This window comes from Protopterus annectens, chromosome 13.part0 (genome assembly GCF_019279795.1).
Source record: "Protopterus annectens isolate FY-2018-M chromosome 13.part0, PAN1.0, whole genome shotgun sequence".
Taxonomy (NCBI): Eukaryota; Metazoa; Chordata; order Ceratodontiformes; family Protopteridae; genus Protopterus; species Protopterus annectens.
The window spans coordinates 15240640-15267014 of NC_056747.1; the positions used below are offsets into that span (position 1 = coordinate 15240640).

Here is a 26375-nt window from a genome sequence, read left to right on the forward strand (position 1 = left end):
TTTGGCACACTTTTGGCAGTCCCCACTTTGGTATCCTCCCACTTGACTCCAAAAAGGGTATTCTTTTAGTTTAGGACTGCGAACAATATTTGAAACTGCATCTCGTCCTTTGCTACAGTTACTAACGCATGCTGAGCTTTAATGCATTATCAGTACTCTAATTATAAAGCCATATTATCTACTGCATTCCCAGGTAACCATTTGAAATTTTGGGTCTTTGGTTGCAGAGTCCTAGAATGGGAAGACATTCAGGAAAAATGGACTTAAATAAATTGATCTTTGTATGTTCATCTCAGAGTTGTATGCAAGTTTGTTGTGGATGGGGGGGTTGGTCTTGCCTCTCAAATCATGGAGTGTAGGGGTACTTGTTTCCTGCCAAACGCTTAGAAAAAGTTTTTTTGTGTTCCATGACTCTGCAGTCAGGATTCCACCTCTTCAGTAGGGAGCCCACTCTCGCCCCATTTTCCTCTTGTTGATTACTTTTCTTGACAGCTTACTGCCGGGTCAGCCTTTCCTTAACCTTGCAGTACTCCCGGTCTGTTTTGTTCTGGAAAAACTTCAGTCTCCCCTTGAACTGCCAGCCATATTCTTTGTTTTAAATTTTGAAAACCCTTTACCTAGTGGCAGTATGTCTGTGTATTAGGAGTTCTATGTGGTGGTCTGCTATGGCTGTGGTGCCGTATACAATTTGTTAGGTGGTAGTTTTGTGCGATGTATTGCCATTGATGCTCAAAGTTGGTCTAAACTAATCCTGAATAAAAATAAAGCTGTCCACCTGCCAGTTTTCGTCCACTATCCTCAGAACAGAGGACAGATGTTCCTGTGTTTTCTTGATGCTTTTAGTTGGCTCACTTATTACTAAATGTGGAACATGATTAGATGATCTGACCACCATTTTTTTCTATACAATAATCGTGTCCATGTTACTAGGTGTAATTTACCGTGGAAGGATTGCATAAGGGCATAGTAGGACCCACTCTTGATGACTGATCATCACTTCTGAAGTTTTCTTCAGGAATTTGTGTGCCTGGAACTCCGGAGATAGTTATCTGGACTTCATACATACCCTTTCTAAACAATATGTAGTGGACCTTTTTTTGCAGGGGAAGATCGTGGTTTGCCACTGCAGTCTTGCATGAGTTGTTGGTTGCCCCACCCTGAGTCATGGTCAGGATGTCTGTTAGTTGTTCAGAGTAGCGATCCCTCTAGTGAGCACAGGACAGCTGTGTGATAATCCACCGTAGCAGTGGATACGTGGGTATTGGTTTTCAATACTGCAGTGCTCACTCCCAACTACTTTTCCCTGTGGCACTGATCCCAGTATTTTAATGTCAGCTGCTGTATTGATTTAAATGATAGCTTGAGTTTGTAGTTTAAATTCTATCTAAGCACATTTAGGCTTAAATTTCTTATATAATATAGACTGCTTTGTGTTTAAAAAAAACAGTTTCAATGTTTGGTTTGTACTGTAATTATTCAGTATTCATGCAGAGTATATTGACCAAGTTTTTATTTTAGGTGAAACCAAAAATTGCTGGAGGGTTGAAGGCACATATACAAAAAGTAAGCTTTTTTTCTTTCTGCATTGTTATTAAATTCATAGTAATATTTAAGTTTCTCCTTGTAGCATCAACTACATCTGTTTTCCCACAAGTTTGAGTGTGTGTGGATATACAGTGGATATAAAGTGAACACCCCCCCTGTTAAAATGCCAGGTTTTTGTGATATAAAACGACCATGATAAATAATTTTAAAACTTTTCCCATCTTTGATGTGACCTATAGCCTGTATAATTGAATTGAAAAACAAATCAGTTGGGGGAAAAATATAAAAAAAATGTACAATAAGTTGGTTGTGTAAGTGTACCCAGTTTTAAACTAATGCTTTACTGTAGCACCGTTTGGTTTAATTACAGCATTCAGTCTTCTTGGGTACACATCTGCCATCCAAATTAAAGAGACTCTGATTAATCCCAAATAAAGTTCAGCTGTCATAGTAGGATTTTCCTGACCTTTACTCTGTTCCCTACTATAGCAAAAGCCACGGTTTGCAGAGATCTTACAAAACATCAAAGGGATCTCATTGTTGAAAGATTATCTGTCAGGAGAAAGGTACAAAAAATATGCAGAGCATTGGATATACCGTGGAACACAGTGAAGACGGTCATCAAAAAGTGGGGAAAATATGGTCCCAAACAGTGACTTTGCAAAGAACTGAACATCCCTCCAAAGTTGATGAGAAGACTAGACTAAAATTGGTCAGCGAGACTGCCAAGAGACCAACAGCAACAATGAAGGAGCTGCAGGAATTTCTGGCAGGTACTGGTTTTGTACTGCATGTGACAATCTCCTTTATTCTCCATATGTCTGGACTGCAGGGTACGGTCGCAAGACAGAAGCCTTTTCTTACACAGAAAAACATCCAGGCCCAGCTAAACTTTGCAAAATAATACATAGTCTTTCAAAAGCATGTGGGAAAATGTGTTATGGTCTGATGAGACCAAGGTTGATCTTTTTGCCCTCAATTCCAAAAGGCATGTTTGGTGCAAAATAACTATTCTCATCACCAAAAGAAGCACCATCCCTATGGTGAAGTATAGTGGTGACAGTATAATGCCTTGGGGTTGCTTTTCTTCAGCTGGAACTGGATTTTAGTCAAGGTGGAGGGAGTTATGAATAGTTCCAAATACCAGTCACTTTTGTCCCAAAACCTTCAGGTGTCTGCTAGAAAGCTGAAGATGAGAGGAATTTCACCTTTCAGCACAACAATGACCCCAAACATTCGTCCAAATCAACAAAAGAATGGCTTCACCAGAAGAAAATTAAAGTTTTGGAATGGCCCAGCCAGAGCCCAGACCTAAATCCAATAGAAAGTCAGTGAGGTGACGAAGTGGGCTGTGTACAAAAGATGCCATTGCAATCTGGCAGATTTGGAGCACTTTTGCAAGGAAGAGTGGGCAAATATTGCCAAATTAAGATGTGCTGTGGTGATGGACTCCTACCCAAGAAGACGAGACTGAATGCTGTAATTTAAATCAAAAGGTATTTCAACATTGTATTAGTTTAAGGGTGCGCACACTTATACAACCAGCTTATTGCACATTTTTTATTTTGTATATTTTTTCCCGAACAGATTTGTTTTTCAGTTGAACTGTACAAGTATTATAGGTTGCATTAAAGGTGGGCAAAGTTCTGAAATGATTTATTGTGGTCTTTTTTTATATCACAAAAACCTGGCATTTTAACAGAGCTGTGTGCAGTTTTTATATCCGTTGTATATGAATGTGTGTGTGTAATTTTCATTCCATGCAGAACTATGGCAGTAACTGTATAGTTTTCAACAGTGTAAAAGTGCAGTGCATTCTAAATGTGAACAATGATTTTCTCTTCGAGTTGATTTAATATGTAGATATTTCTATTTATTTATTTTATTTTATTTTACATTTGTTGACCGGGCTAGTCCAACTGGATACATGTCCATTTTCATTGGAGGCCCGGGAAGAAAAGCTCCAGTTACAAAGCATAATAAAAATATACAAAAACATTCTATAACATTTAGATTTTACAGTTGTAGCAATAGACATTTTAAAAACACCATTGTGAGTCAATGCAAGGAAAACAAAAATAGGCAATGACATTTGTATAGAGTAATAGTTCTAGAGTTATCAAAAATAAGAATAAGACAAGCAAATGGTTACTAGGATTATAGATCAAAAGTAATTCTCAGGGAAGAGAGTGCAAAGGCTAAGGAGAAGGGTTAGTTATAATGAAATGATGAGAAGTAGAGATTTATGGTAGAAAATAAAATTTTGTTAGTGTCAGGTAGTAAGTAAAAGAAAATGGTTAGTCAGGGTTGTTACAAGAGCATAACCAGTGATTGGAGAGAGAGAGTTTTAGTTTGGTTTTAAATAGTGGGAGAGAGGTGAAGGTAGTCGGGTCATTTGGTACTTGATTCCATATTTTACCCACGGAGTTTGAAAAAAGATTTACCTGCTAAGTTATTTGAGAAGGAAGTGTGCATCAACATTTTGTTGGCAGAGCGCAGACTCTTCAAATTATTATAAGGTCTTATAAGGGTAGAGAGAATTGGGGTGTTATTAGGTTGGTGAAGGGCTTTGTGGGTGATTATTAGTTGGTTAAATTGTAGTAGTAGCGGTAATTCAAGCCATCCTAGCTGTTTTAGATTCTGACAGTGGTGGGTCCTGTAAGGGGAGTTGGTCGCAAATCTAGCAATATTATTGTATGATCTAATCAGGTTGTTAAGATTATGTTTAGAAAGATTGTTCTATATGGGGGAAGCATATAACAGGGTAGAGATTAAGTGAGTTCTAGCTATTGTGGCTCTGGCTACTGGTGTCAGTAAAGGTTTAATGCGATAAAGGGATCCAAGTTTTTTATTAGTAGATTTAATTGTAGAATTTATATGAGTCAAACTTTAGTTGATTGTCAGTAGTAATTCCTAGAAGTTTGGTAGTGGGGTCAGGAGAGATAATGGTACCATCGTCGGATGTAAGTGTGAAATGGAGAGGGGGGTGATGCATGAGGTGGAGTAAAGAGCAGTAGTTTGGTTTTTTTAGGGTTAAGGAGAAGACCGTGGTTAGAGAACCATTGTTCAATAGTAGAGAAGGCTTTTTGTGTGTGAGAATGAAGATCAGTTTGAGATGAGGCAGAACAAATGATAGTCATCGGCATATTGGATACAGGTAGACTGTGGAATGGAGAGATGAAGATCATTTATGAAGATGGAAAACAGTAGTGGACCTAAAATAGAGCCTTGTGGGACACCTAGAGCGGTAGGAAGAAGGTCAGAAAGATGGTTTTGCCAGAGAACGGCTTGTTTTCGGTTGTCCAGATAGGATGTGAACCAGTTCATGGCAGAATGGTCGAAGGAGAGGGATTTCAGTAGTTGGAGGAGAAGTTGATGATTAACCATGTCGAAGGCTTTAGATAGGTCTACAAAGAAAGCAGAGGATATTGTTACAGTTAGTAAAGGATAGTAAGGCTGTGGTGGTACTATGAAATGGCCGAAAACCGTGTTGACAGCTAGGAGCTGATGGTGTAGTAGGTGGGTAATAAGTTGTTTATGGATACATTTCTCCATAATTTTAGCAAGTGGGGAGAGTAGAGTTATGGGATGAAAGTTGGAGAATTCAGTAGAGTCTCCACCTTTGTGAAGAGGAATAATATATGAGATTTTCCAGATTGATGGGATTAAGCCTTCTTTTAAGGTTCTATTGATTAATATAGAGATTGGGTAGGCAATGGCTTTGGCTCCTATTTTGAGGTATTCGGCTGGTAGTTGGTCAGCTGAGGGGGTGTTAGGTTTTAGTTTTTGAAGTAGAGAGGAGATATAGGAGGTAGGTATAGGTTCTAGGTGAAGAGGGGGAGGAGTAGAGCTTGGTCTGGGCAAGTTAGATGTATCTGGGTTTTGGTGATTAGCTAGTTTTAGTATAGTGGTAGTAAAGAAAGAATTAAAGGCATTAGCTGTTTGCATTGGACAGTCTGGGTTGGAGCCTAATGGAGTGGGTGATTCAACTCTGCCTGGGGATAGTAGTGTGTTAACAGTAGACCAGAATTTTTGTGGTTGTTGAAGGGATGTTTGTTGTAGTTGTATATAAAAGTTCTTTTTGTCCTGTGGGATAGCTTTTTTTTGTAATATTTCTTTGTTGTTTAAAGGTTTGGTGGTAAGTTATATTCTTTGTGGACCGCCATTTAGCCCAAGATTTGTTTCTATTGTGGATAAGTTTCCTAGTATGATTTGAGAGCCATGGAGCTGGTTTATTTTTCATTCTTATGGAACGGATTAGGGCATGTTGGTCTAGGATTGCTAGGGAGGTGTTATTAAAGTAATTAACAGCTTCATCTATAGGGAGAGACTTTAGGGGAGACCAGCTACATTGTTTAAGTTCAGTTAGATACAGTTCTTGGTCAAGGTGTTTTTTGCTGCGGATGGTTCTTACTGAATAGGGGATATTTAAGCATGTTTTATGTCTGATAATATATATGAGAGAGTGGTCACTAAGGTCATCTGGGAGGGTTCCCGTTGTAAAGTTTTGTTGTGGACAATTTGTTAGAATCCAGTCTAAGATGTTTTTTTTTATTGTTATGTTTGTTCTGGTTGGAGTGTTTATAGCCTGAGAAAAGCCATAGAGGTTAATAAGGGAAGAAGGATTGGTGTTATTACATAAATTCCAATCAATATTAAAATCTCCTAGTGGAATTGTTTCTTGAGGAAGATTAGTGGAAAACCAATTTAGGAGGTCTTCTAATATAGTCAGATTTTTACCTGGGGGAAGGTAGGACCAGATGATGTAAACTGATTTATGGGAGTTAAGCATCAGTTTGGTAATAATTATTTCAATGCTGTTATCAGAAGGTAGGTTATAATTCATTTTGCTGATTTGCAGTCCTGTTTTATATATAATTGCAACCCCTCCATCTTTTTTATTCAAACGGTCTTGTCGAATGATACTATAGCCTGGGGGGATAATTTCTGTATCTTTTATTGTGGGTTTAAGCCATGTTTCGGTTAAGCAGAGAATATCAAATTGCTGGACATCCAAAAGGGCATGAACTTGTGGTATTTTGTTACATATACTACGTATGTTGAGATTGGCTATTGAGAGTGATTTGGAGGGATTGGTTGTTGGTAATGGGACCTTATGGTAAAGATTGTAGTTTATGGGGGTTGGTGTAGGGCTTGGGCCAGGGTTGGGGTGGATGTCTCCGTCTTTTATGAGTGGAGAAATTTGAAATTGTAATCTTGGGGAGATTTGCAATATTGGTAAAGCATTTTTTTATTGCTTAACATGGAGTATTTAATATGAGTTAGTCGATATTTGGCTCGAGAGAAATTAGGTTTAATGGTGGCATTTGGGAAGGTTGTAGATAGAGCAGGAAAAGGTATTAGCATTTGTTTGGAAGGGATGATAAGAGGAGAATAGGAGTGGTTGTTCATAGTAAGAGGTAAGCTGTGTTGAGAGTAATCAGGAGTAAGAGGGTATAAAAACATTGGTATTTGTAAGGCATGGTAGAAGAAAGTGTAGTATATATGTGGGGAGAAGAGTAGGTATTAGCTTGGGAAGATGGAGTAGGTTTGTGGGGAGAAGAGTAGGTATTAGCTTGGGAAGATGGAGTAGGTGGGAAGGGAGAGGATTTATAAATAAGGGGAGGTGATGTCTAGATATGGGGTGTGGCTAGGAGTGATTCAATGAGTGGTTGATTGGTAAAGGGGTGTGGTTAAGAGGGTATAAGGCTAGAGGTACTGGGGCGGGTGGGAATTGGGGGCAGGGTAGGGGAGCGGAGTGAGGCCCGCAGGGCGAATGGAGCGGGATACACAAAGTGGTCAGTAGAGGATGGAAAAACTTAACAGTGAATGCTGACTAGCACAAAGGTAAGTGGAGGTGGCTTAGGAATAGTGGATAGGAGTGGACTGAGAAAATGAGAAAGGATGGGAATATAAAGGAAAAGTAAGGGCAAGTGAAATAGAAGTAGATATTAGTGAATTAGATATTTGTGAGGAAAGGGTGACATCTAGTGGACAAAAGCAGAATTGCACTGAAATACACCAGGGCTCTACGGGACTGAGCTAGACTAAGGGGAGAATGAGATCAAGATAAGTAGGGGTCTAGGCAAGGGGGGGAGAGGAGATAAAGGAACAAGGGGGTTTGCTGCTGGCTAACTTGGCTGGGAGCAAACAGAACACCTAGCAGGGTTTATTGGGTATATAATTTCAAGGCTGTGGCATAAGTAAACATACTTTCTTGAGTTCTTGAGTTTGAGGCTTGCAGGAGATAGCAGGGTTTGATAAAATATTCTAGAGTAGTTGGCTGAGAATGCAGAAGGAAAAGTGAGGTGTGGGAGTCCACCCAGGCGAAAACTCAGGGCTAAGTCCGGGTGAGAGCTGAAGAACAAATGAGAGAGTTATATTAAAGTAGTAAAAAACACTGTGTTCATAGAGCAATAAGGATAAACAGATAATATTAGTACATAAACTTAAAATAAATCACATAAAATAATAATTGCAGTCAGACATGGTCAATTGTGTTGTTTAGGACAATACATACGTTTAGGCTACCCACATAAATCAGATTGCTAGTGTTAAGTGGCTTAGGCCATCTTTGTAGCGAACACGTCCAAAGTGGGGAGCACTACTTGAAATTCAAGTAGTATAGGTTGCCGACTAAAGTGGTCTAGGCAACCATAAAAGTGAGCGTTTACACAATTGGGGGTATAGCTTGTATAAGCAACAAATTTGGGTGTCCTTTTGCTGACTGGATTAAGGCCAAGTCTGAGCGTGTAAGGACACTCCAATTTACACGCAAGGTCGAGTAAATGGGTAAAGAATCGCTTTTGAGTAGTAGTAGTAAATAAAAACAGCGTTTTGATTCCCAGATCTATTTAAGGTAAAAACACTATATTGTCGCTCAGTTGTGCATAAGGTTCTTAGAAAGTACAGAGCAGTGCTGAGATCTTTCAATACAGATAACCAAAGCAGCAGGAGCAAAATATAATTAGGACAGTTACAATGTTTGTAGACATTAATAGTAATATGGAATTAAGGGTTAGTCCCATAGCAGGAGTGAATTCATAGTCCAGAACCGTACAGGTAATTAAACAATTATTCCCAAAAGAAGAGCCAAGTATCTAAACTTGCCTTGCGTTAGTCACAGCTACTGCACTAGCACAGTCGCAATAAAGTACACATGTAAAAATTTCAGGAAAAGCAGATATCTTCATTTACACAGGCAGTTAGCTGCGTTTAGATAACATAGTAAATCTAAATAAACTGTCACACTATAGCTGCAGTTGGTATCAACTTAAACTGTCTTAAAATGTGCTTAAATTCCTTTTGCACAATTTCATTCACTTTCAGCCTTAAAATATTCCCTCGCACATCATCAGTTGTCTTCTGGTTGTGGTTATGACATTTTGCAGAAGTATTTATGAAGATTCTGTGGAACATAAATGGATTGAAGTAAAAGAAAGATTAAGAAGTTTAAAGGTAAAGGATATGAAATGAGATTAAGTGCCAGAGAGAGAGTTTGAAACAAAATTAAGAAAAGCCTCTAACTGGAAAACCCCAGGCCCAGATGCAGTATGTAATTTTTGGCTGAAAGTATTAATTTCTTTCTACAAAGATTTAGCCAGGAGTAAGAACTATTTATATGCACATCCCAAACAAACACTAACCTGGTTAATGGGAAACACAATGCTCCTACTTAATATTGAACCTGTAAGCTACCCTACCCTTCCGATGACGTATAAAGTATACACGGGAATTGATGCTGAGAGTTTATATTCATTTAAAAGAAAACTCAATTATGATAGTAGAACAAAAGGACAATAAAACTAAGTATGGAACAAAGGATCATTTGTTAGTCATAGTGGAGAACTGTAAAAGGGGAAGAATCTAGGTATGGCATGTTTGTTGTTCTTTCAGCTTTTCCCGGTTAAGGATCGCCACAGCGTAACTCCGGTCCGCTAATGATTGGCAGTAGATTTTTATGGTGCAGAGATGCTTGCCCGACGCCCAACCTTTAACGAAGGCACACCCATTCTCGCATGTCTTTCGAATGCCACTCTACCGCGGGGAGGACATGGACTCCGCACAGAAGACGCTCCAGCCAAGAATCTAACGGGAGAACCTCTTGCTGTGAGGTATTGACTACAAAAAAGCATTTGATAGTATCCCACATTCATGGATAAGAGTGCTTAATGTACAAGATACACCCTACACTGATTGACTACATTACAGTGACCATGAAACTGTGGCAGACCACTTTGTAATTAAGCCATGATAAAGGACAAATTATCTCAGGGATAAAAATTCCAAGGAGGATATTTCTGGGTGTCTGTCACTGCTGCTATTCTGCCTTGCTGCCCTTAACCCATTAAGCTGTCTAACAGCTTAGGCCATGGCTATAATTTGGCTCCTAGAAAACGAAGTGTAAAGACTTCTCATCTTCTCTTTGTCGATTTAAAGCTGTATAGCTGATCAGATGAACTGAAAGCACAACTGCAAGTTGTCAAAACTTTTTAAGATAAGAATGTCATTTGGTCTTGATAAATGCGCAAAAGCAACCTTTAAAGCAGGAAAACTGCAGCACCAAGAAAACATCAGTTTGGGACAAGAATGTGGTATAAAAGAACTTGAGCAAGAGGGAGTGTATAAATATTTGGGAATTGATGAAGGGTCAACAATAAAACACTAACAAATGTGAATAAAACTTGGTAAGGAATATTTCAGAAGACTTGATCCTGAAAACAGCACTGACATCTAGGAAGAAAATTCAAGCTATAAACCAATTTGCTCTTCCTGTCCTAACTTAGTTTTGGAGTGATTGGCCCTAAAATGTGTTTGATAGATTAGATAGGAAAACAGGGATGCTTCATGCTCACCTAAGATTATATATTCCCCGTTCTGATGGAGGGATGGGCCTCCTTGAAATTTATTATGTATACATCTGCAGTCATGGGACTCCACACACATCTGACCTCACAAGACCCTAACGTAGTGAAAGTTTTGAAATGTGAGAATAAATGTAAGATTTCTCTGCTTAATTTAGCAGAAGCATATCTGCGTCTAGCAGGAATGGAAATCAAACCAGAAGTAGATAAGTCAGGCAGCAGATGAATGTGCCAAAAAACAAAAAGAATATAAGGTGAGGGACCAGATGAGAAGGCAAGGAATGTGGGAAAAGCATAAATTGAGTTGCAAGTATAGAAGACTTCTGGAAGAACCTCATGTTGATCAGGATCGAACACACTAATGTTTGAGAGGTGAATTCAAACCAAGAGATAAAAGGTTAATATTGGCAGCCCAAGATAGTGGGCTACGTACGTGTTGGTTACAAAGCCCATTGAACATGTGGGAGAAACAGACAAATGAGTTATAAACAGTTGCACACCTCGTTGCAGGTTGCGACATTCTGATGGCAGGAGGACTTTGTACTGAAAGGCATAATGATATGGCAAGACTGTCACACTGGGGGTCGTGCGAACATCATGGTACTGAAGTAGCCGAAAAACACTGGAAACCAAGAACCGTGAAGCATCATAGAAAATGTTTTACACTGGGGGTTGTGCGAACATCATGGTACTGAAGTAGCCGAAAAACACTGGAAAAAAAGAACCGTAAAGCATCATAGAAAATGTTTTATCACATGGGACAACCCATTACCAACAGTTTAAACGGTCGATGCTAGAAAACAGGATATAGTGTCTCAAAGAAGGTGAGTAGCATTGATCATTGAAATCACCACACCCAGTGACTACAGTGTGTTGTGTACAGAGAGACACAAAAGTCATAAAATATCAGGATCTGCAGGCAGAAACAAGAGCTATGTGGAAGAATGATAACCCAGACGGTTCCAATAGTAGTAGCAGCAACGGGTCTTGTAAAAAAGAATCTCCAGTCGTATTTAGGTATGTTACCAAACCATGTAGGAGGAGTCATTACTGGGCACATTGCAGGTGCTCTGAAGAGCACTTTTGGCTGATATCAAAGATTGAAATAGTACTAATTTCATGAAGTTTAATCGTACTTTGACGTAGGAATGGGGTCCGTTCCTGTTATGGTATTAGAAACCCAAAAGACTTAGAGAAATTAGAAGTTGTGATTGCATTATTTTTTTCCACAGTTGCCGTATCCACGAAGTATTTTCTTTTATTTGGTACATGTAATCTTAATGGTGGGATAGCCCTGCTCACAAACACAATGACAAGAATCTGAAGGTCATTCATTAGTTTTGTTTGCTATTGTTAACATGTTCTTCATATTGAAGGCAAGCTTATTTCTAGTAAGGTAGGTTGATTAATACTTCTGCAACCATATGTTGAGATTTTGCTTCCAAGAGGTAGGGGGAGCCACTGTATTACTTGGTGTTAGAGCTTGATAGATAGCTTTATGCTCCATCTCTTAAATCACAAGATCCATGTACTTTTCTTATGTTTAGTACCAAAAAGGAGGATGTGGCTGTGGAAAGCAAAATCCTTCATAAGGGCGGTCAGTTCCTGTGCTTTTTGTTTTGGTGCAGTGCATAATTTCCAGTACTGCAACGTTTGCAAAAGAGTCCCCCCCTCCCCCACCTCCAAAAAACTGTATAGTGGGTTATGTAACTTTCTGAATAGCTGGAGTGAGAGAGACTTGAGGTGTCGGTTCAGTCTATCATGGTGACATCTGAATTCTCTGACATTGAAGGCAGGAAGGGACATAAGATGCATTGCAAGCATGTGAGTGTGGGGAACTTTGAACAGCCTTCCTGTCCTTGGAGAAGTGTTTCAGCCCAGAAATTGTAGTTTTATTGGCCATTTTAGGCTAATTTCTCTTATCTTTCTGATATAAAAACCGCATTAGTGCGGATTTGCGCATAGCTCAGCGGTGGTTAGCTAGGGTTAAAACTATATCCCTAGCTCCACAGAGTCTGCTCTTCAGTTTTCTGCTACTTGGGTCATTAGGGCCTTAAATTACCAGTTTCATATGTTAAAGTATCAGCAGCATATTATGGGACTACTTAAACAGAAAATGTTGATTCCTGACTGTGCTGAACATGAAGAATTACAGGATTTAATGCATTCTGCTAAACAAGTTGGTAAACATACTTTGCAATCTGGTTTTGATTCTTTAGAAGCATCTTGCAGGGCTGCTGTCACTGGGTCTCTACTTAGGCATGCTTGGCTTAAGGAGCAAAACTTGCCAGATCATGTTGAAGCTAAATTACTGGATGCTCCCTTAAACCAAGACCACCTGTTTGGTAACAAAGCAGAAGTCGTCCTCAAAAAGATGGAGGAAAAAGCTAAATCTATGCAAACTGTTAAAGATTTCCTGCAAGTACAGCCTCCCATATTTAGTAGGCATTGGCCTTCAAAGAATTGGTCTTTTCCAGTCTCTTCCAGGCTTCAGTCCAAACCCAGGAACAGCAGACCACCTAGGTTGGTCTCTGGCTACACACAGGCCAAAGCAGTGGGGGGGGGGCTCCCACTTCCAAAGCAGGAAGTAGTAAGACACCCCCTACAGAAAAATGTCACAATGACTTAACCTTACCCTCTCCAAGCTCTGATCAACTGCCTGCTCCCTTAGGAGGAAAGCTCGCCCTGCATGCAAAAAACTGGGAACTCATTACCCAGGACAAATGGGTTTTAAATATAGTTTTCCAAGGTTACAGATTCCACTTCCACACCCTACCAACCCCATACGGTTGGCTAGACCTACCCCCAAATCCGTGGGCAGAGGCTCAACAGCAGGTTCTCTCACTTCTAAGTATCAGGGTTATTCAACCTGCCCCAGCAGAAGAAACGGGACAAGGTTTTTATTCAAGACTTTTCCTGGTACCAGAAAAGACAGCTCCTGGCGTCCTATCCTGGACCTCTCTATTCTAAACACCTTTTTGGTAATCCCAAAATTCAAAATTCTAACTTCAGTAGCTGCTTCCTATGCTAGGCAAAGATGCCTGGTTGGCAACCTTAGACTTAAAGGAAGCTTACCTGCACATTCCAATAAGGGAATCTTGCAGGAAATTCCTATGCTTCAGGGAAGGCTCCATGCAGTATCAGTTCTCTGCACTTCCCTTTGGCTTATCTACTGCACCCAGGGTATTCACAAAGTGCCTGCCTAGCTCCAGCCATTGTATTTTGCAGGCAGAGAAATATTCAAATATACCCATACCTGGACGATTGTCTGATTTCAGGCAGAAAGCCAGGACATGCTATTTAAACATCTGGCATTCGTAAATAAACTTCTAACTTTGCTGGGGTACACAATAAAAGAAAAGAAATCTCATCTAGTACCCTGCCAACAGATTGTATTCCTGGGAGCAAGCTTGAACACAACTTCCCAGATGGCTTACCTCACGCCAGAGAAACAAGTTTATTTGACAACCTACTTCAAACTACTGGCCTCAAAGACCCAGCTATCTGCAAGGAAAATTCTGCAAGCCCTGGGTTTCATGGCCCCTTGCATTCTACTAATTCCATATGCAAGACTGCATATGAGGAAACTACAATGGTATCTAAAAAGCCTATGGTGTCAACATTCTCAGGACCTGGAATCTGATTCCCATCATTGCTTGTATAAAGATAATTCCTTTGGTGGTCAGAGGCTTGCCACCATAACAAGGGGCTCCCTTTCAATCTACCCCCTGCCGCCCAAACCCTAACAAACTCATCAGACTATGAATAGGAGGCTCACTTGGCAGGGCATTGCATTCAGGGCAAATGGAACCAGAGTCTGATGCACCTGCTTATCAACCAAAAAGAAATAGCTGTACAGAATTCCCTGGCAGCCTTCAAGGACCACATCCTTCCAGTACAATTATTGGTAAAGACAGACAACACCACAGTTATATGGTACATAAACAAGCAAGGGGTAACCCACTCATACCCTCTCTGCAGACTAGCCATGGCTGTGTGGAGCACAGCCTTGAGCTACCAAGTGCCACCTACAAGCTCATTTCATGCCAGGCAAGCTAAATTCACTGGCAGACCTAAGCAGAAATCTAATGAACCCTCACGAATGGAAACTGGAACCAAAAATATTCAACCTCTTGAGGAACAAATGGGGGACTCCAGAGATGGACCTGCTTGCCTCCCCCCGGAACTACAAATTGGACAAATTCTGCAAAAGGACTCCCCACAGTCCAAGCTTGGAAAGTGGATGCCCTGTCCTTTACCTGGTAAGCCTCTCTGTTTATGCCTTTCCCCCGCTGCCTCTCCTCTCAAATTCTGGTAAAGATCAAACAGGACAAACTGAGGATAATACTTACTGCACCAGACTGGCTTCACCAGCACTGGTTCCCTCTCTTGCGCAGCATGATATTGCTGGATCCATGGCATCTACCTCAGACACCTTTCCTGCTGTCTCAGCAGGCGGGCCAGATTCTGCACCCTCAGCTTCAAACCGTGAACCTTGCAGCCTGGCTAGTTCCTTGAGCTCTCCAATAGCATCTCCCAGTAAGCAGGTGCTAGATGTCATTCTGGAAGAAAGGAGACCTAGTACTAGAAAGTCCTATGCTGAAAAGTGGAAAAGATACTGTTCTTAGAGCCAGACCCACGGTATGGGCACCACGGTACCCAGCTTACCTCCGTCTTCAGTACTTAACAGAAATGCTCCACAAGGGCCTATCCTTCTCGTCAATTAAATTTCATGCCTCTGACATTTCAGCACATTATAATACTGAGCCCCACCCCTCTTCTCTCACCCCCTGTTAGAAGTTGCTTTAAGACCCTCCAGGCGAGCCCCTAGTCCAGCCCAGAGACCTTAAGTCTGTATTGGAAAAGCTCACTCTCCCTCCGTTTGAACCAGCTACAGAGTTTAAATTCCTTTATTTAAAAACAGCCTTCCTTCTAGCCATCACTTCAGCAAGAAGAGTGTCTGAATTACAGGCCCTCATGGCAGTGGAGCCCTTCATTGTCTTCCATGCAGACAGGGTTTCCCTCGGGACCAATCCTTCCTTTTATGCCCAAGGTGGTGTCTAATGTGGCCCTAAATCAGTCCATTCATTTGCCTACCTTTTTCCCGAATCCATAAAACAAAGGAGAACGAATTATGCACTCTTTGGATGTGCACAGACAACTTGGATTTTATTTGGATAGGACTAAGCTTCTCAAAATCTGAACAGCTGCTAGATGGCTTTGCTGCAGGGGCAGAGGGGAAGACCATTTCAAAGCAAACCATTTCTAAATGGATAGTCCATTGCCTTCATGTCTGCTATAAGCACCATAGAAAACCAAGTACGCGTAAGCTGATAGGACAGCTTACTGAGCTTATAAATATCCTAACGCCTCTTAGCTTGTCCTTGCTGGATAAGAACGGTTCACAGTGTCGTACAACTCACCGTTGCTCTGGCAATTGCGATAATGGAGGGGGACGAGAACAGGGAGAGCTTATTGATCGGAGGAATAGGATCGGCGACCCTGGAGTTGACGATACTTTTCATCCCTCCGCTACGCCCCGTTTGTTTGCAGATGGTTTTTCTGACCGACAGGGGAGAGAGGAAAGAAATAATGGCAATGATGACTACGAGGAAACAGGTACTGTGAGCCATGCAGGAGCTTTGAATGTAACCATCAATAATCTGGAATGGTTACGCTCCAAATCTAACATTGATTTCCATGCTAACAATTCTAGTGGACCTATTTTTGTAAATGGGACTTATAAACAAAAATTGAACAATCTAAGCAATTTAATGTATAAGTATAGGGCACTGATTATCGAAAATGAGTACTTAAATGAATGTATTGGGAAAGAAATTGTGCCTAAGGGTCTTTAAGTTTCCCAACAAGTTTCCCAACAATGTAATGGTTGGTTCTAATTATAAAGAGTTGGTTGGCATTTTCAATAAATGTGGTCTAGACATGCTTAAATTAATTGTTAAAGAAAATGTGAGAATACTGGATGGTATTCAAAAGGATATTGAAATACTGGACCAATGCATCCATAGGGACTTATTGTTTAGTGTGCAGGAAAAGAAATTCAAGTATTTTAATGTTAGGAAAAATGTTGAGCAGAGGTGTAATGACCTTATACAGATAGATTAAAAAACTAGGAAGAGATATACATGATTACAATACCCATAATAGTTATCCAAAACCTCAGGGGCCATATAGAATTTATGGAAATTTGCATACTGATTCCAGCGATGGCATTGAAGAGGTAGAGGTAATGGAACATGATGGGGGAGATGAACACTATGGAGAAAGGGATAGGGAATATGATGACGCTTTCCCACCTTTACGGAGATCTGAGCGCTTAATTAATAAACAAGGTCCACAGAATGGAAATTTTCAGTGGAGGGGAGGCAGAAGGGGGAGGGGGAAATATTAAGCCCCTGCCCGGTTCTCCCGTGTGATAGTGTGGATGTATTCATTGATAATTTTTGTCTTACCAGGAACAATTTTAGTATTTATAATTTTAGTAGTTTAAATGTGGAGAATGAACATTTTACTCTTTTCTAAGGGCCTGAAGTTTATACCGAATAACAACGGAGACATGGCTAAAAGCCTTCTGGATATAAAACTATTTCTGAGAAAAGTGAATTTTAATGTGATGTGGCCTAGTACAAGTAATAAGAAAAGGAAATGGGATGGATTGTGATATATTAAGGAGGAAAAGTATATATAATCCACCATTACATCCCCAAATAAAGAATTTAGAGAAAGTGGTTGAGAAAGAAATCAGAAAGTCGTGTAGTATTAGTAAATATCATAGTAATTTAACTAAAAAGGAAAAAGATTTATTATATGAGATTAAGAATAATAAGGAAATAAGAGTAATGAAGCCTGACAAGGGAGGGGGGACTATTTTTATGGACTATATCCTTTGATAGCAAAATGTATACACATTTATGGGATGATAATAGGTATAGAACAGTCTCTAAAAACGAGATTAATATAGCCTACCATAAAATTGATACGGCTTTACAGGAAGGGTTAATTAGTCCTAGTAGTTATGGATTTTTAAAGGTGGGCAAACCAAAGGTCCCGGTGATCTTTGGGATACCGAAAATCCATAAAAACCACCTAGATCCCCCATTAAGACCTATAGTGTCAGCTGAAGGCTCTAAAACCCAGACTTTGGCTAAATATGTGGATCTTAAGTTAAAGCCTATATGGACTGGGAGACCAAGTATTTTGAAAGATTCATGGGAGTTAAGTGACCTAAATAATTGTGGATGGCATGACAATATGTTATTCCTAACCATTGATATAGTTGATTTATTTTCCTCCATACCTCATGACGAGGGTAAGAACATATTGGAGGATATAGTGTTTGAATATGAAGGTATGACTAGGAATGACAAACTGGCATGCCTTTGGCTCATGGACTTGGTTTTGAGTAATAATTTTATTTATTTCAAAGGTGAGTTCTTCCAGCAGATCCAGGGAGTAGCCATGGGGGCAGCTTGTGCCCCCACATATGCTAATCTTATTTTAGCATTTTGGGAAGAAAAATACGTCCTTAACTCCATTTATAAAGAATGTTGGACAATGTATAGGAGGTTTTTGGATGATATAGTCATTCTCTGGACTGCTGGGAGAGACAGATTATCTGAATTTTTAGATTATTTGAATTCAACCACTAGTTTTCTGAGCTTTACGCATCATGTGTCAGAGTATAGTTTAATATATTTGGATGTTGAATTTTATAAGGGGGAAGGACATTATGAATCTAAAGTACATAGGAAGCCCACGTATTGTAATTCCTTCCTACATTTCACCAGTGCCCACCCTAAACATTGTAAAAAAAGTATTGTCAAGGGACAATTTGTCAGGGGTAGCCGCATGACAAGTTTGGAACAGGATTTCAAAAATGAATGTGATTTATTGGAAAAGATGTTTAGGGAGAGAGGCTACCCCAAAGAATTTGTTGAGCAAATAAGGATGGAAGTGAATGAAGGAAGAAAGGGCAGATTTCAACCAATATATAAAGGACAAGAAAATGGAGTAATAGCCAACCCCACTATAAGCACAGGGCAAGTAAGTGTTAATAGCAAAAGATTTGAAGGCTATTCACAGGCATTAGTATTGGAATATAACGGTATAAATAGTGAAATAAGTAAGATATTCCTTAAGGAATGGGAGAGGTTTGTGGCTTTTTCTGATATAGAAAGTATATCCAATATTCCTAAGAAAATAATCTATAGGAATTCAAGAAATATGGGCAACATTTTGGAAAGCAAGAAGGTGGTTACTACCAGAAATAATAACAAGAAGGGTACTTATAAGTGTGGGTGCTGTGCCCAATGTAGCTATGTATTAAATGGGGAAGGGCATTATATTCAAAGTAGAAATAAAATGGTAAATAGCCCAGAATATTTTAATTGTAATACACAGGGGATAGTATATCTTGCCTTTTGTGAAAAATGTGGTTCCTTTTATGTTGGTAAATCCGAAAGAGCTTTAAGAAAACGAATCTATGAACATATTTATGAAATTTCTATCAAGAAAGAGAGTAATGCTCTATATAAGCACAGTAAAATGTGCAAGGAATATAAATTCAAGTTTTTGATTATAGAACATATACAAATAGACATCCGGGGGGGACCTTGGGAGACCAGAATTGAGTATAGGGAACTATGGTGGCAAGTGGCATTGAATGCTGATAAATATCCAGGGTTAAATGACAACATTACTATATTACCCTTACTGAAATTAAGAGCAGCTAAGTTGTAGGAAAATAAATACCTACTTTTGCCACCAGAGGTCCCCATTGTACCTTCTTATGGGCATACAATACACATTATGAATTTAGAACTGTCTCTCCTATAAAACTACATTAAGATTTCAATACATGTTTTTATTTTTCTTTTAACATATATTTACCAATTGTATTTGTTTAGCAACATATTTATTTATTAGGAACATTCATGAGTTATTTTGGAATGTATTTGTATTCATATCTGTATTAAAATATTTTAAGTGTTTTTATATATAACAATGACAACATGCTGCTAATTTTTAAAAGGAATATATATATATATATTTTTTTTATAAAATGTCATATTTTAAATATTTATTTATATATATTTTTAATCAATTTTATAAATTCATCCTATGTGGAATATATACTGGATGGGAGGAAGCATGATTATGGTGTATGGAAGACTAACACTTCGAGTATTTGGAATTTCTGTTTTAAATACTGATTGAATGTAATTAAGGATTTAATTAATTTAGGTAAGACTATATATAGGCATAATAATGGATGCATTGGTTTATCTGATGAAGTCAACTTGTAACGAAAACGCAGTGTGTGATTTTACTAAGGCGTTCATATGTTTGTGTTTGGCGTTTTGGATTAATCAAAGGCTGTACAAAAGTTTCCTAGTCTCGTGAACTGGTCTCTGTGGTGGCGAGTGGATCCATCCGTTATCTGCTGTTTTTTTGGGTCGACCATGGAAAACCTACTAAGATCACATTCCACCAGTGCTGCATCTACTTCTACAGCCTTTCTCAGAGGGGTCCCCTACCAGGGACATCATAGAAGCTGCTACCTGGAGCTCTGTACATACCTTCACCAAGCATTACCACTTGCCTATTTTTTCTAAATCCAGAGCTGGTTTTGCCACTGCAGTTTTGCAGGGCTTAATAGCTGGTCCTAATGCTCTCTAACTTCCTCCTCCCTTCCTTAGCTTTGGGAATCAACCCAAATGTAATGACTGCAACAGTGAAACACAAGGAACATAGTACAGTTGTGTACACTTACCACAAATGTAGATGTTCGAGTGTATTCACTGTTGCAGGGTCTGCCTTTGCTTCTTGTTTTAAGCTTTCTGGTGCATTTGCTTTTTGATGGAGGTGTAACTTAGCTTATACTTGCTTTCCTTTGTGGGGCCACCTGACCTCTGGGGCAAGAAACTGATGTAATGGTGTTGGCTCCATGTTTTATACCCCTGACGACCTGACGTCATGGAAGAAGACAACATCCGATGCAGGAATACAAAACTCTGGTATTCGGGCCGGCTGAGGGCTGCCTGCAGGCAGATAATCCAAATGTAATGACTGCAACAGTGAATACACACACTAACTTGTAAATTTATGGCAGTTGTACACAACTGTACTTTCTTTGCTTATCTCCCTCATTGCTGGTTGGGCTTATTCTTCTGTTAAGGCCCATTTTTCAGCTATCTCTACTTGTCTGCCTTCATTATCTCCTTTAGCTTGTAGATTTGAAGCTAGGTGTCCTTCATATCAGGCCTCCCAGGAAGCGTGTTCCTCCCTGGGATCTTAATTTTGTTTAGAATAACTAACCCAGGATCCCTTTGAGGCTGCAGTTTCCTTACTGCATTGTTCTTGGAAGACTACTTTTGTGTTTCCTTACTTCTGCCACACAGTAGTCTGAGCTACAAGCCCTTATGGCTGTTCCTCCTTTTTGGTTTTTCATAGGGACAGGATGCCCCTTCATATTTAATTTTTTTATGCCCAAAGGGGTGAATAAGTTGTCTCTTAATCAGTCTATTTGCCCACTTTTTCCCCTTCTGCCAGTGGGAAGGTGCTACACAAATTGTGTGCACATAAACAACTCTGAGTTTATTTGATAAGACTGAGACTTTAATCTGATCAGCTATTTGATGTTCTTTGCGTTTCACTGTTGCAGTCATTACATTTGGGTTATCTGTTTGCAGGTGTGGCCCTCAGTCTGCTTGATTAACAAAGTCTTGGGTCCTGCGTCGGTTGCTGTCCCTTCTTCCATTACGTCACATCGTCAGGGGTATAAAACATGCAGCAGACGCCATTACATCAGTCTTTCTTGCCGTGAGGTGTCCGAAGCAGAAGCAGCTCGCAAGTGCTGGTTGGCCGACTCTTGAAATTTTTGTTCATCGTGTTTCACTGTTGCAGTCATGACTGTAGGGTTCTCCCCTGCCGGCAGGCAGTCCTCGGTTGGCCAGAATCCCAAAGTCTGGGTCCGGCGTCGGCTGCTCAGCCATGCTCCCTGACGTCAGAGCGCCAGGAGTACAAAGCTGGCAGCCGATGCCATGTTCTCCAGTCTTTCTTGCCGTGCGGTGATAGCAGTTCGCAAGTGCCGGTCGGCTGACTCAACGTACTTCAGTCCGAAGACTTTCTTCTCCTATTCAAAGTTAAGTACCCCGTTGGGGAAACTTTTTTCTTGCTCCAGTCCGATGTCAGAAAAAGTTAATAATTGTATTTCATGTGGGAAGCAAATACCTCATAAGGATTTTCATTCTTACTGTATTCCTTGCTTAGACCCTGACCACGACGTAGCTAGTTGTCGGTTTTGTGCTAGATTTAATCAATGTACGATTAAACAAAGGTACGATTTTGCATTTCATTACTTTGGTAGGCGTTTTAATTACAAAATGTCGTCGGACACGCTTCTGCTACCAGAGTTCACAAACGACACAAGGATAAAGACAGGCCTCCGAGGTCCAAATCAGAGTATATTGTACAAGCAGAGCCAGCTTCAGGTTCGGCCGTAGTCAGTGAGGTGCTTTTGCAGCCCCTGTCGTCAGCCATTTCGGAACCGATGGCCGAAACTGACTCCCACGAGGAGCCAACTAGGCCTTTGAATATTTCAGTTGCAGGACCTTCGGACAATGCTCCTTCGGATGGGTCTGGAGCCGCTGTGCAGGTACCGGCTTCCGAAGGGGTTTTCAGACCTACTCAGCTTCTGATAAAGGCAAAGCCAAAGACAAAGGCAAAGACTCCTAAATCAGACTACAGCCCAGGCCTCTTTTGATCCGGGACCCAAGTCTCAAACAGTTACTTAAGATGGCGGAGGACTTACTATGATTAGGGGTTCACATCTCCCTCCAGATAAATGGCCAAGGCAGGAATTGTATTATGACTCCTCTGATCAGGCTTCTGTTTCTTCATTTTCTTCTTCTGACCAAGATTATTCTTTCCCTCCTTATGAGGATTCTGATGCTGAGGAATCCATTTCTTCAGCTTTTTCCCCTGAGGATTTTTCTTTTGGGGAAACTTTACATGAAATGAGGGAACATTTTCACTGGGAAGGACAGGAGTACTCTGAATCTAAGAAAAGACTTGGGGATTTTCTTCTTCTTCCCAACATAGACCCCTGGCTATCCCTCCTATTTTGGATATTGTGGATGATGCTTTTTCAGAGGCTAACTTAACTCCTGACTCTTTTCCTCCAGCTCCTGTTAAGTCAGACAGATATTATAGGGTTCCTGATTCCCACCAGTTTTTATACAAGAATCCTACTGCTGATCCTGAAACCATTTCTCAGGGCCCTAAAGGGGTTAAGGCCGCTACTGCTAAAAACCCCATTCCCACTGAGAAGGATTCCAGATCTTTAGAAAGATGGGGCAAAAAAGTGTACACTTCCGCAACTTTATCTATTAGGGCTTTAAACTGTCAATTTCATATGCTGAAATATCAGCAATTTCTTCTGTCTGTTTTGAAACAAAAGCTAACTTCCATTTCCGCTTGTGCAGATAAGGAATTACATGACTTAATGCATGCCACTGAACAAGTTGGGAAGCATGGTTTACACTGTGGTTTTGATGCCTTGGAGGCTTCTTGTAGGGCTGCTGCCTCTGGCACAGTCATTAGAAGGCATGCTTGGTTAAAGGAACAAAACTTGCCAGATCAAGTAAAAGCTAAGTTATTGGATGCTCCTGTTCAGCATAATGTTTTGTTTGGATCTAAAGCTGAAGAGGTGATTAAAAAAATGGAGGACAAGGCAAAATCCATGCAAACGGTTAAGGATTTCTTACAAGTACAGCCACCCAGATTTAGTAGGAATTGGCCTACTAAAAATTGGTCCTTTCCCAATTCAGACAGGCCTCCGAGGGGTAGATACAGACGCTCCCGAGGAAGGCCCCCAACGCAAGCCTCTTATAGACCAAGACAGTGGACTGCTTCCACCCCTAGGAGAGGAGAGGAGAGGACAGGTCGCAGGCTCATAGAAAACAGGCTCAATGACTCCCTCTTTTGGGCTGCAGGAACTTCTTGCCTGGAAGCCCCTCTCGGAGGAAAACTTTCTCTTTTTCACCTAAATTGGACTCGTATAACCCAAGACAAGTGGGTTCTGGATGTGGTTTCAAGAGGTTACAAATTCCATTTTCATACCCTACCAAGACCAAGCGGATGGCTGGATCTACCAAAACATCAATGGTTAGAGGCCTTAAACCAGGTGGAAGCCCTCTTGGCTATGAAAGCCATAGAACTGGTTCCACTTTCAGAAATGGGACTCAAGGCTCTTTCTAGTCCCCAGAAAGCAAAATTCATGGAGACCCATTCTGGATCTGTCAGTCTTGAACACCTTTCTCGAGTTACCAAAATTCAAGATGCTTACTCTACTGCAGCTACTTCCAGTGCTGACCAAAAATGCATGGATGGTAACTTTGGATTTAAAGGAGGCTTATTTACACATTCCCATCAGCCAAGAGTGCAGAAAATACCTCAGGTTCAAGGCCGGATCGAGGCACTATCGATTCTCAGCGCTGCCCTTTGGATTGTCTACTGCGCCCAGGGTCTTCACCAAATGCCTGGCTCCAGTAGTAGCTTATTGCAGACTCAAGGGAATTCAGACTTGCCCTTATCTGGACGACTGTCTTATTCAGGCAGACAGCAAGGATGTCTTACTCCAGCATCTAGAATTTGTTCAGAATCTTCTCAAGTTCCTGGGATTCACTGTAAACATAAAGTCAAATTTGACACCCTCACAACAGAACTTTTCTGGGTGCTCTTCTAAACACAACAACCCAGATGGCATTTCTGACACGAAAAACAATTACAGCTGGCTTCAACTTTCAAAACCTTGGCATCATTAACTCAGCTATCTGCAAGAAAATTCCTGCAGGCTTTGGGTTACATGGCCTCCTGCATCCTTCTCGTACCATATGCAAGACTACATATGAGGAAAAAACAGTGGTACCTAAAAATTGTATGGTCTCAGCATTGCCACAGTTTAGACATACAGATCACCGTCCTGCCTTGTCTTCAAAAGGAATTCCTTTGGTGGTCCAATGCATGTACTCAAAACAAAGGGAAAGCCTTCAGTCTGCCTCCAGCCAGTCAGATACTAACCACGGACGCCTCAGATTATGCATGGGGAGCCCATTTGCAGGGCAACTGTCTGCAGGGCCTTTGGGCAAAGGATCAGAAGCACCTGCATATCAATTTAAAGGAAATGTTGGCCGTTCAGAACGCTCTATTGGCCTTCAGGAATCTTCTACAACCAGGACAACTACTGATACGGACAGACAACACCACAGTTATGTGGTACATAAGCAAGGGGGATCACATTCCTACCCCCTTTGCAGACTAGCCATGAATCTATGGAACACAGCTCTAGCTTACAAACTGTACCTTCAAGCTCAGTTTCTACCAGGAAAGCAAAGCATCCTGGCAGTCTGAGCAGAAACCTGTCAGACCCACACGAATGGATGCTGGACACCGAAATATTCAAGATGATTACAGCAGTCTGGGGATGTCCTCACATAGACCTCTTTGCATCCCACCTCAATCATCAACTACAGATTTTTTGCACAAGGACATTCCACAAACTAACTTGGAAAAGTGGATGCACTATCATTCAGTTGGAAAAACCTCTCTGGGTATGCCTTCCCACCTCTACCTCTTCTTCCACGGGTGTTATTAAAGATCAAACAGGACAAGCCCAAGATGATAATTTTACTGGCCCCAAATTGGCCTCGACAGTTTTGGTACCCAACACTGAAAAACTTTTCTCTGGAGCCCCCTTAGGTTTTACCTCCAACTCCGAACCTTCTGTCCCAACACCAGGGTCAAGTTCTGCACTCCCATGTCAAATCTCTCAGCCTGGCTGCCTGGTTAATCCAGGGTCTATGATTCATTCTCTCCTACCCAAGCAGGTTATGGATGTCATTTTAGAAGCCAGACGTCCTAGAACTAGAAAATCTTATGCAGGAAAATGGAAAAGATTTTGCACCTGGATGCAGGTTCAGGATTCGGATCCTCTTATTCCTAACATTCCTCTGATTTTACTTTACCTGACAGACCTCTTACATAAGGGTCTCTCTTTTTCTTCCATAAAGATACATGCCTCTGCTATTTCTGCTCATTATAATACAGACCCTCCAATCTTTTCCCACCAGCTCATGAGACAGTTTCTGAGAGGATTTAAGAACTTACGGCCCCCTAGATCTCCACCCATTCCTGCCTGGGATCTCCACTGTTTTGGAAAAACTCACCTTGCCTCCTTTTGAGCCTGCTGCCACATCTGACATCAAGTTTTTATCTTGGAAGACAGCCATCCTGTTAGCTCTTACCTCTGCCAGGAGAGTTTCGGAGTTACAAGCTCTCATGGCTGTGGAACCTTATATTATTTTTCACCAAGACAGGGTGTCTTTAAGGACTAATCCTACTTTCATGCCTAAGGTGGTCTCCAAAGTGGCTTTAAATCAAACTTCACCTGCCAACTTTTTTCCCCAGCCCTCAAAATAGGGGGGAAAGGATCTTGCATTCCTTAGATGTACACAGACAACTACGTTTTTACCTGGACAGAACCAAGGACATCAGGAAATCAGAGCAATTGTTTGTTTCTTATGCTTCAAGTTCCCAAGGTAAAGCTATTTCAAAACAGACCATTTCTAAATGGATTGCTCATGGAATCAGATTTTGTTGTTCACACTATGGAAAGCAAATCCCAGGTAGTATAAGGACTCACTCTACCAGAGCTGCTGCCACTTCAGCTGCCTTCCTCAGGGGAGTTCCGACCAAAGACATTTTGGAAGCTGCAACTTGGAGTTCAGTGCATACTTTTTCTAAGCACTACAATCTACCTCTCTACTGTAAGTCTAGGGCAGGCTTTGCTTCTGCAGTCTTGCAGGGCCTTTTAGCCGCCCCCTCTACTTTATGACCACCTCCCTTTTATTCTGCTTTGGGATTCAACCCCACAGTCATGACTGC

General features: G+C 40.8%; 1 protein-coding gene across 3 annotated transcripts in view; it reads left to right on the forward strand.

Annotated features, from left to right (window-relative positions):
- Nucleotides 1-26375, forward strand: part of CHAF1A (chromatin assembly factor 1 subunit A) — a 1619257-nt gene that overhangs the window by 269250 nt on the left and 1323632 nt on the right. For 2 of the 3 annotated variants that reach the window (XM_044090585.1, XM_044090586.1), the window contains exon 4: nt 1519-1563. The exons of the other annotated variant lie outside the window; for it this stretch is intronic. In XM_044090585.1, the coding sequence (XP_043946520.1) occupies nt 1519-1563 (45 nt within the window). The remainder of the gene's footprint in view (nt 1-1518; nt 1564-26375) is intronic. 3 annotated transcript variants of the gene reach the window in all.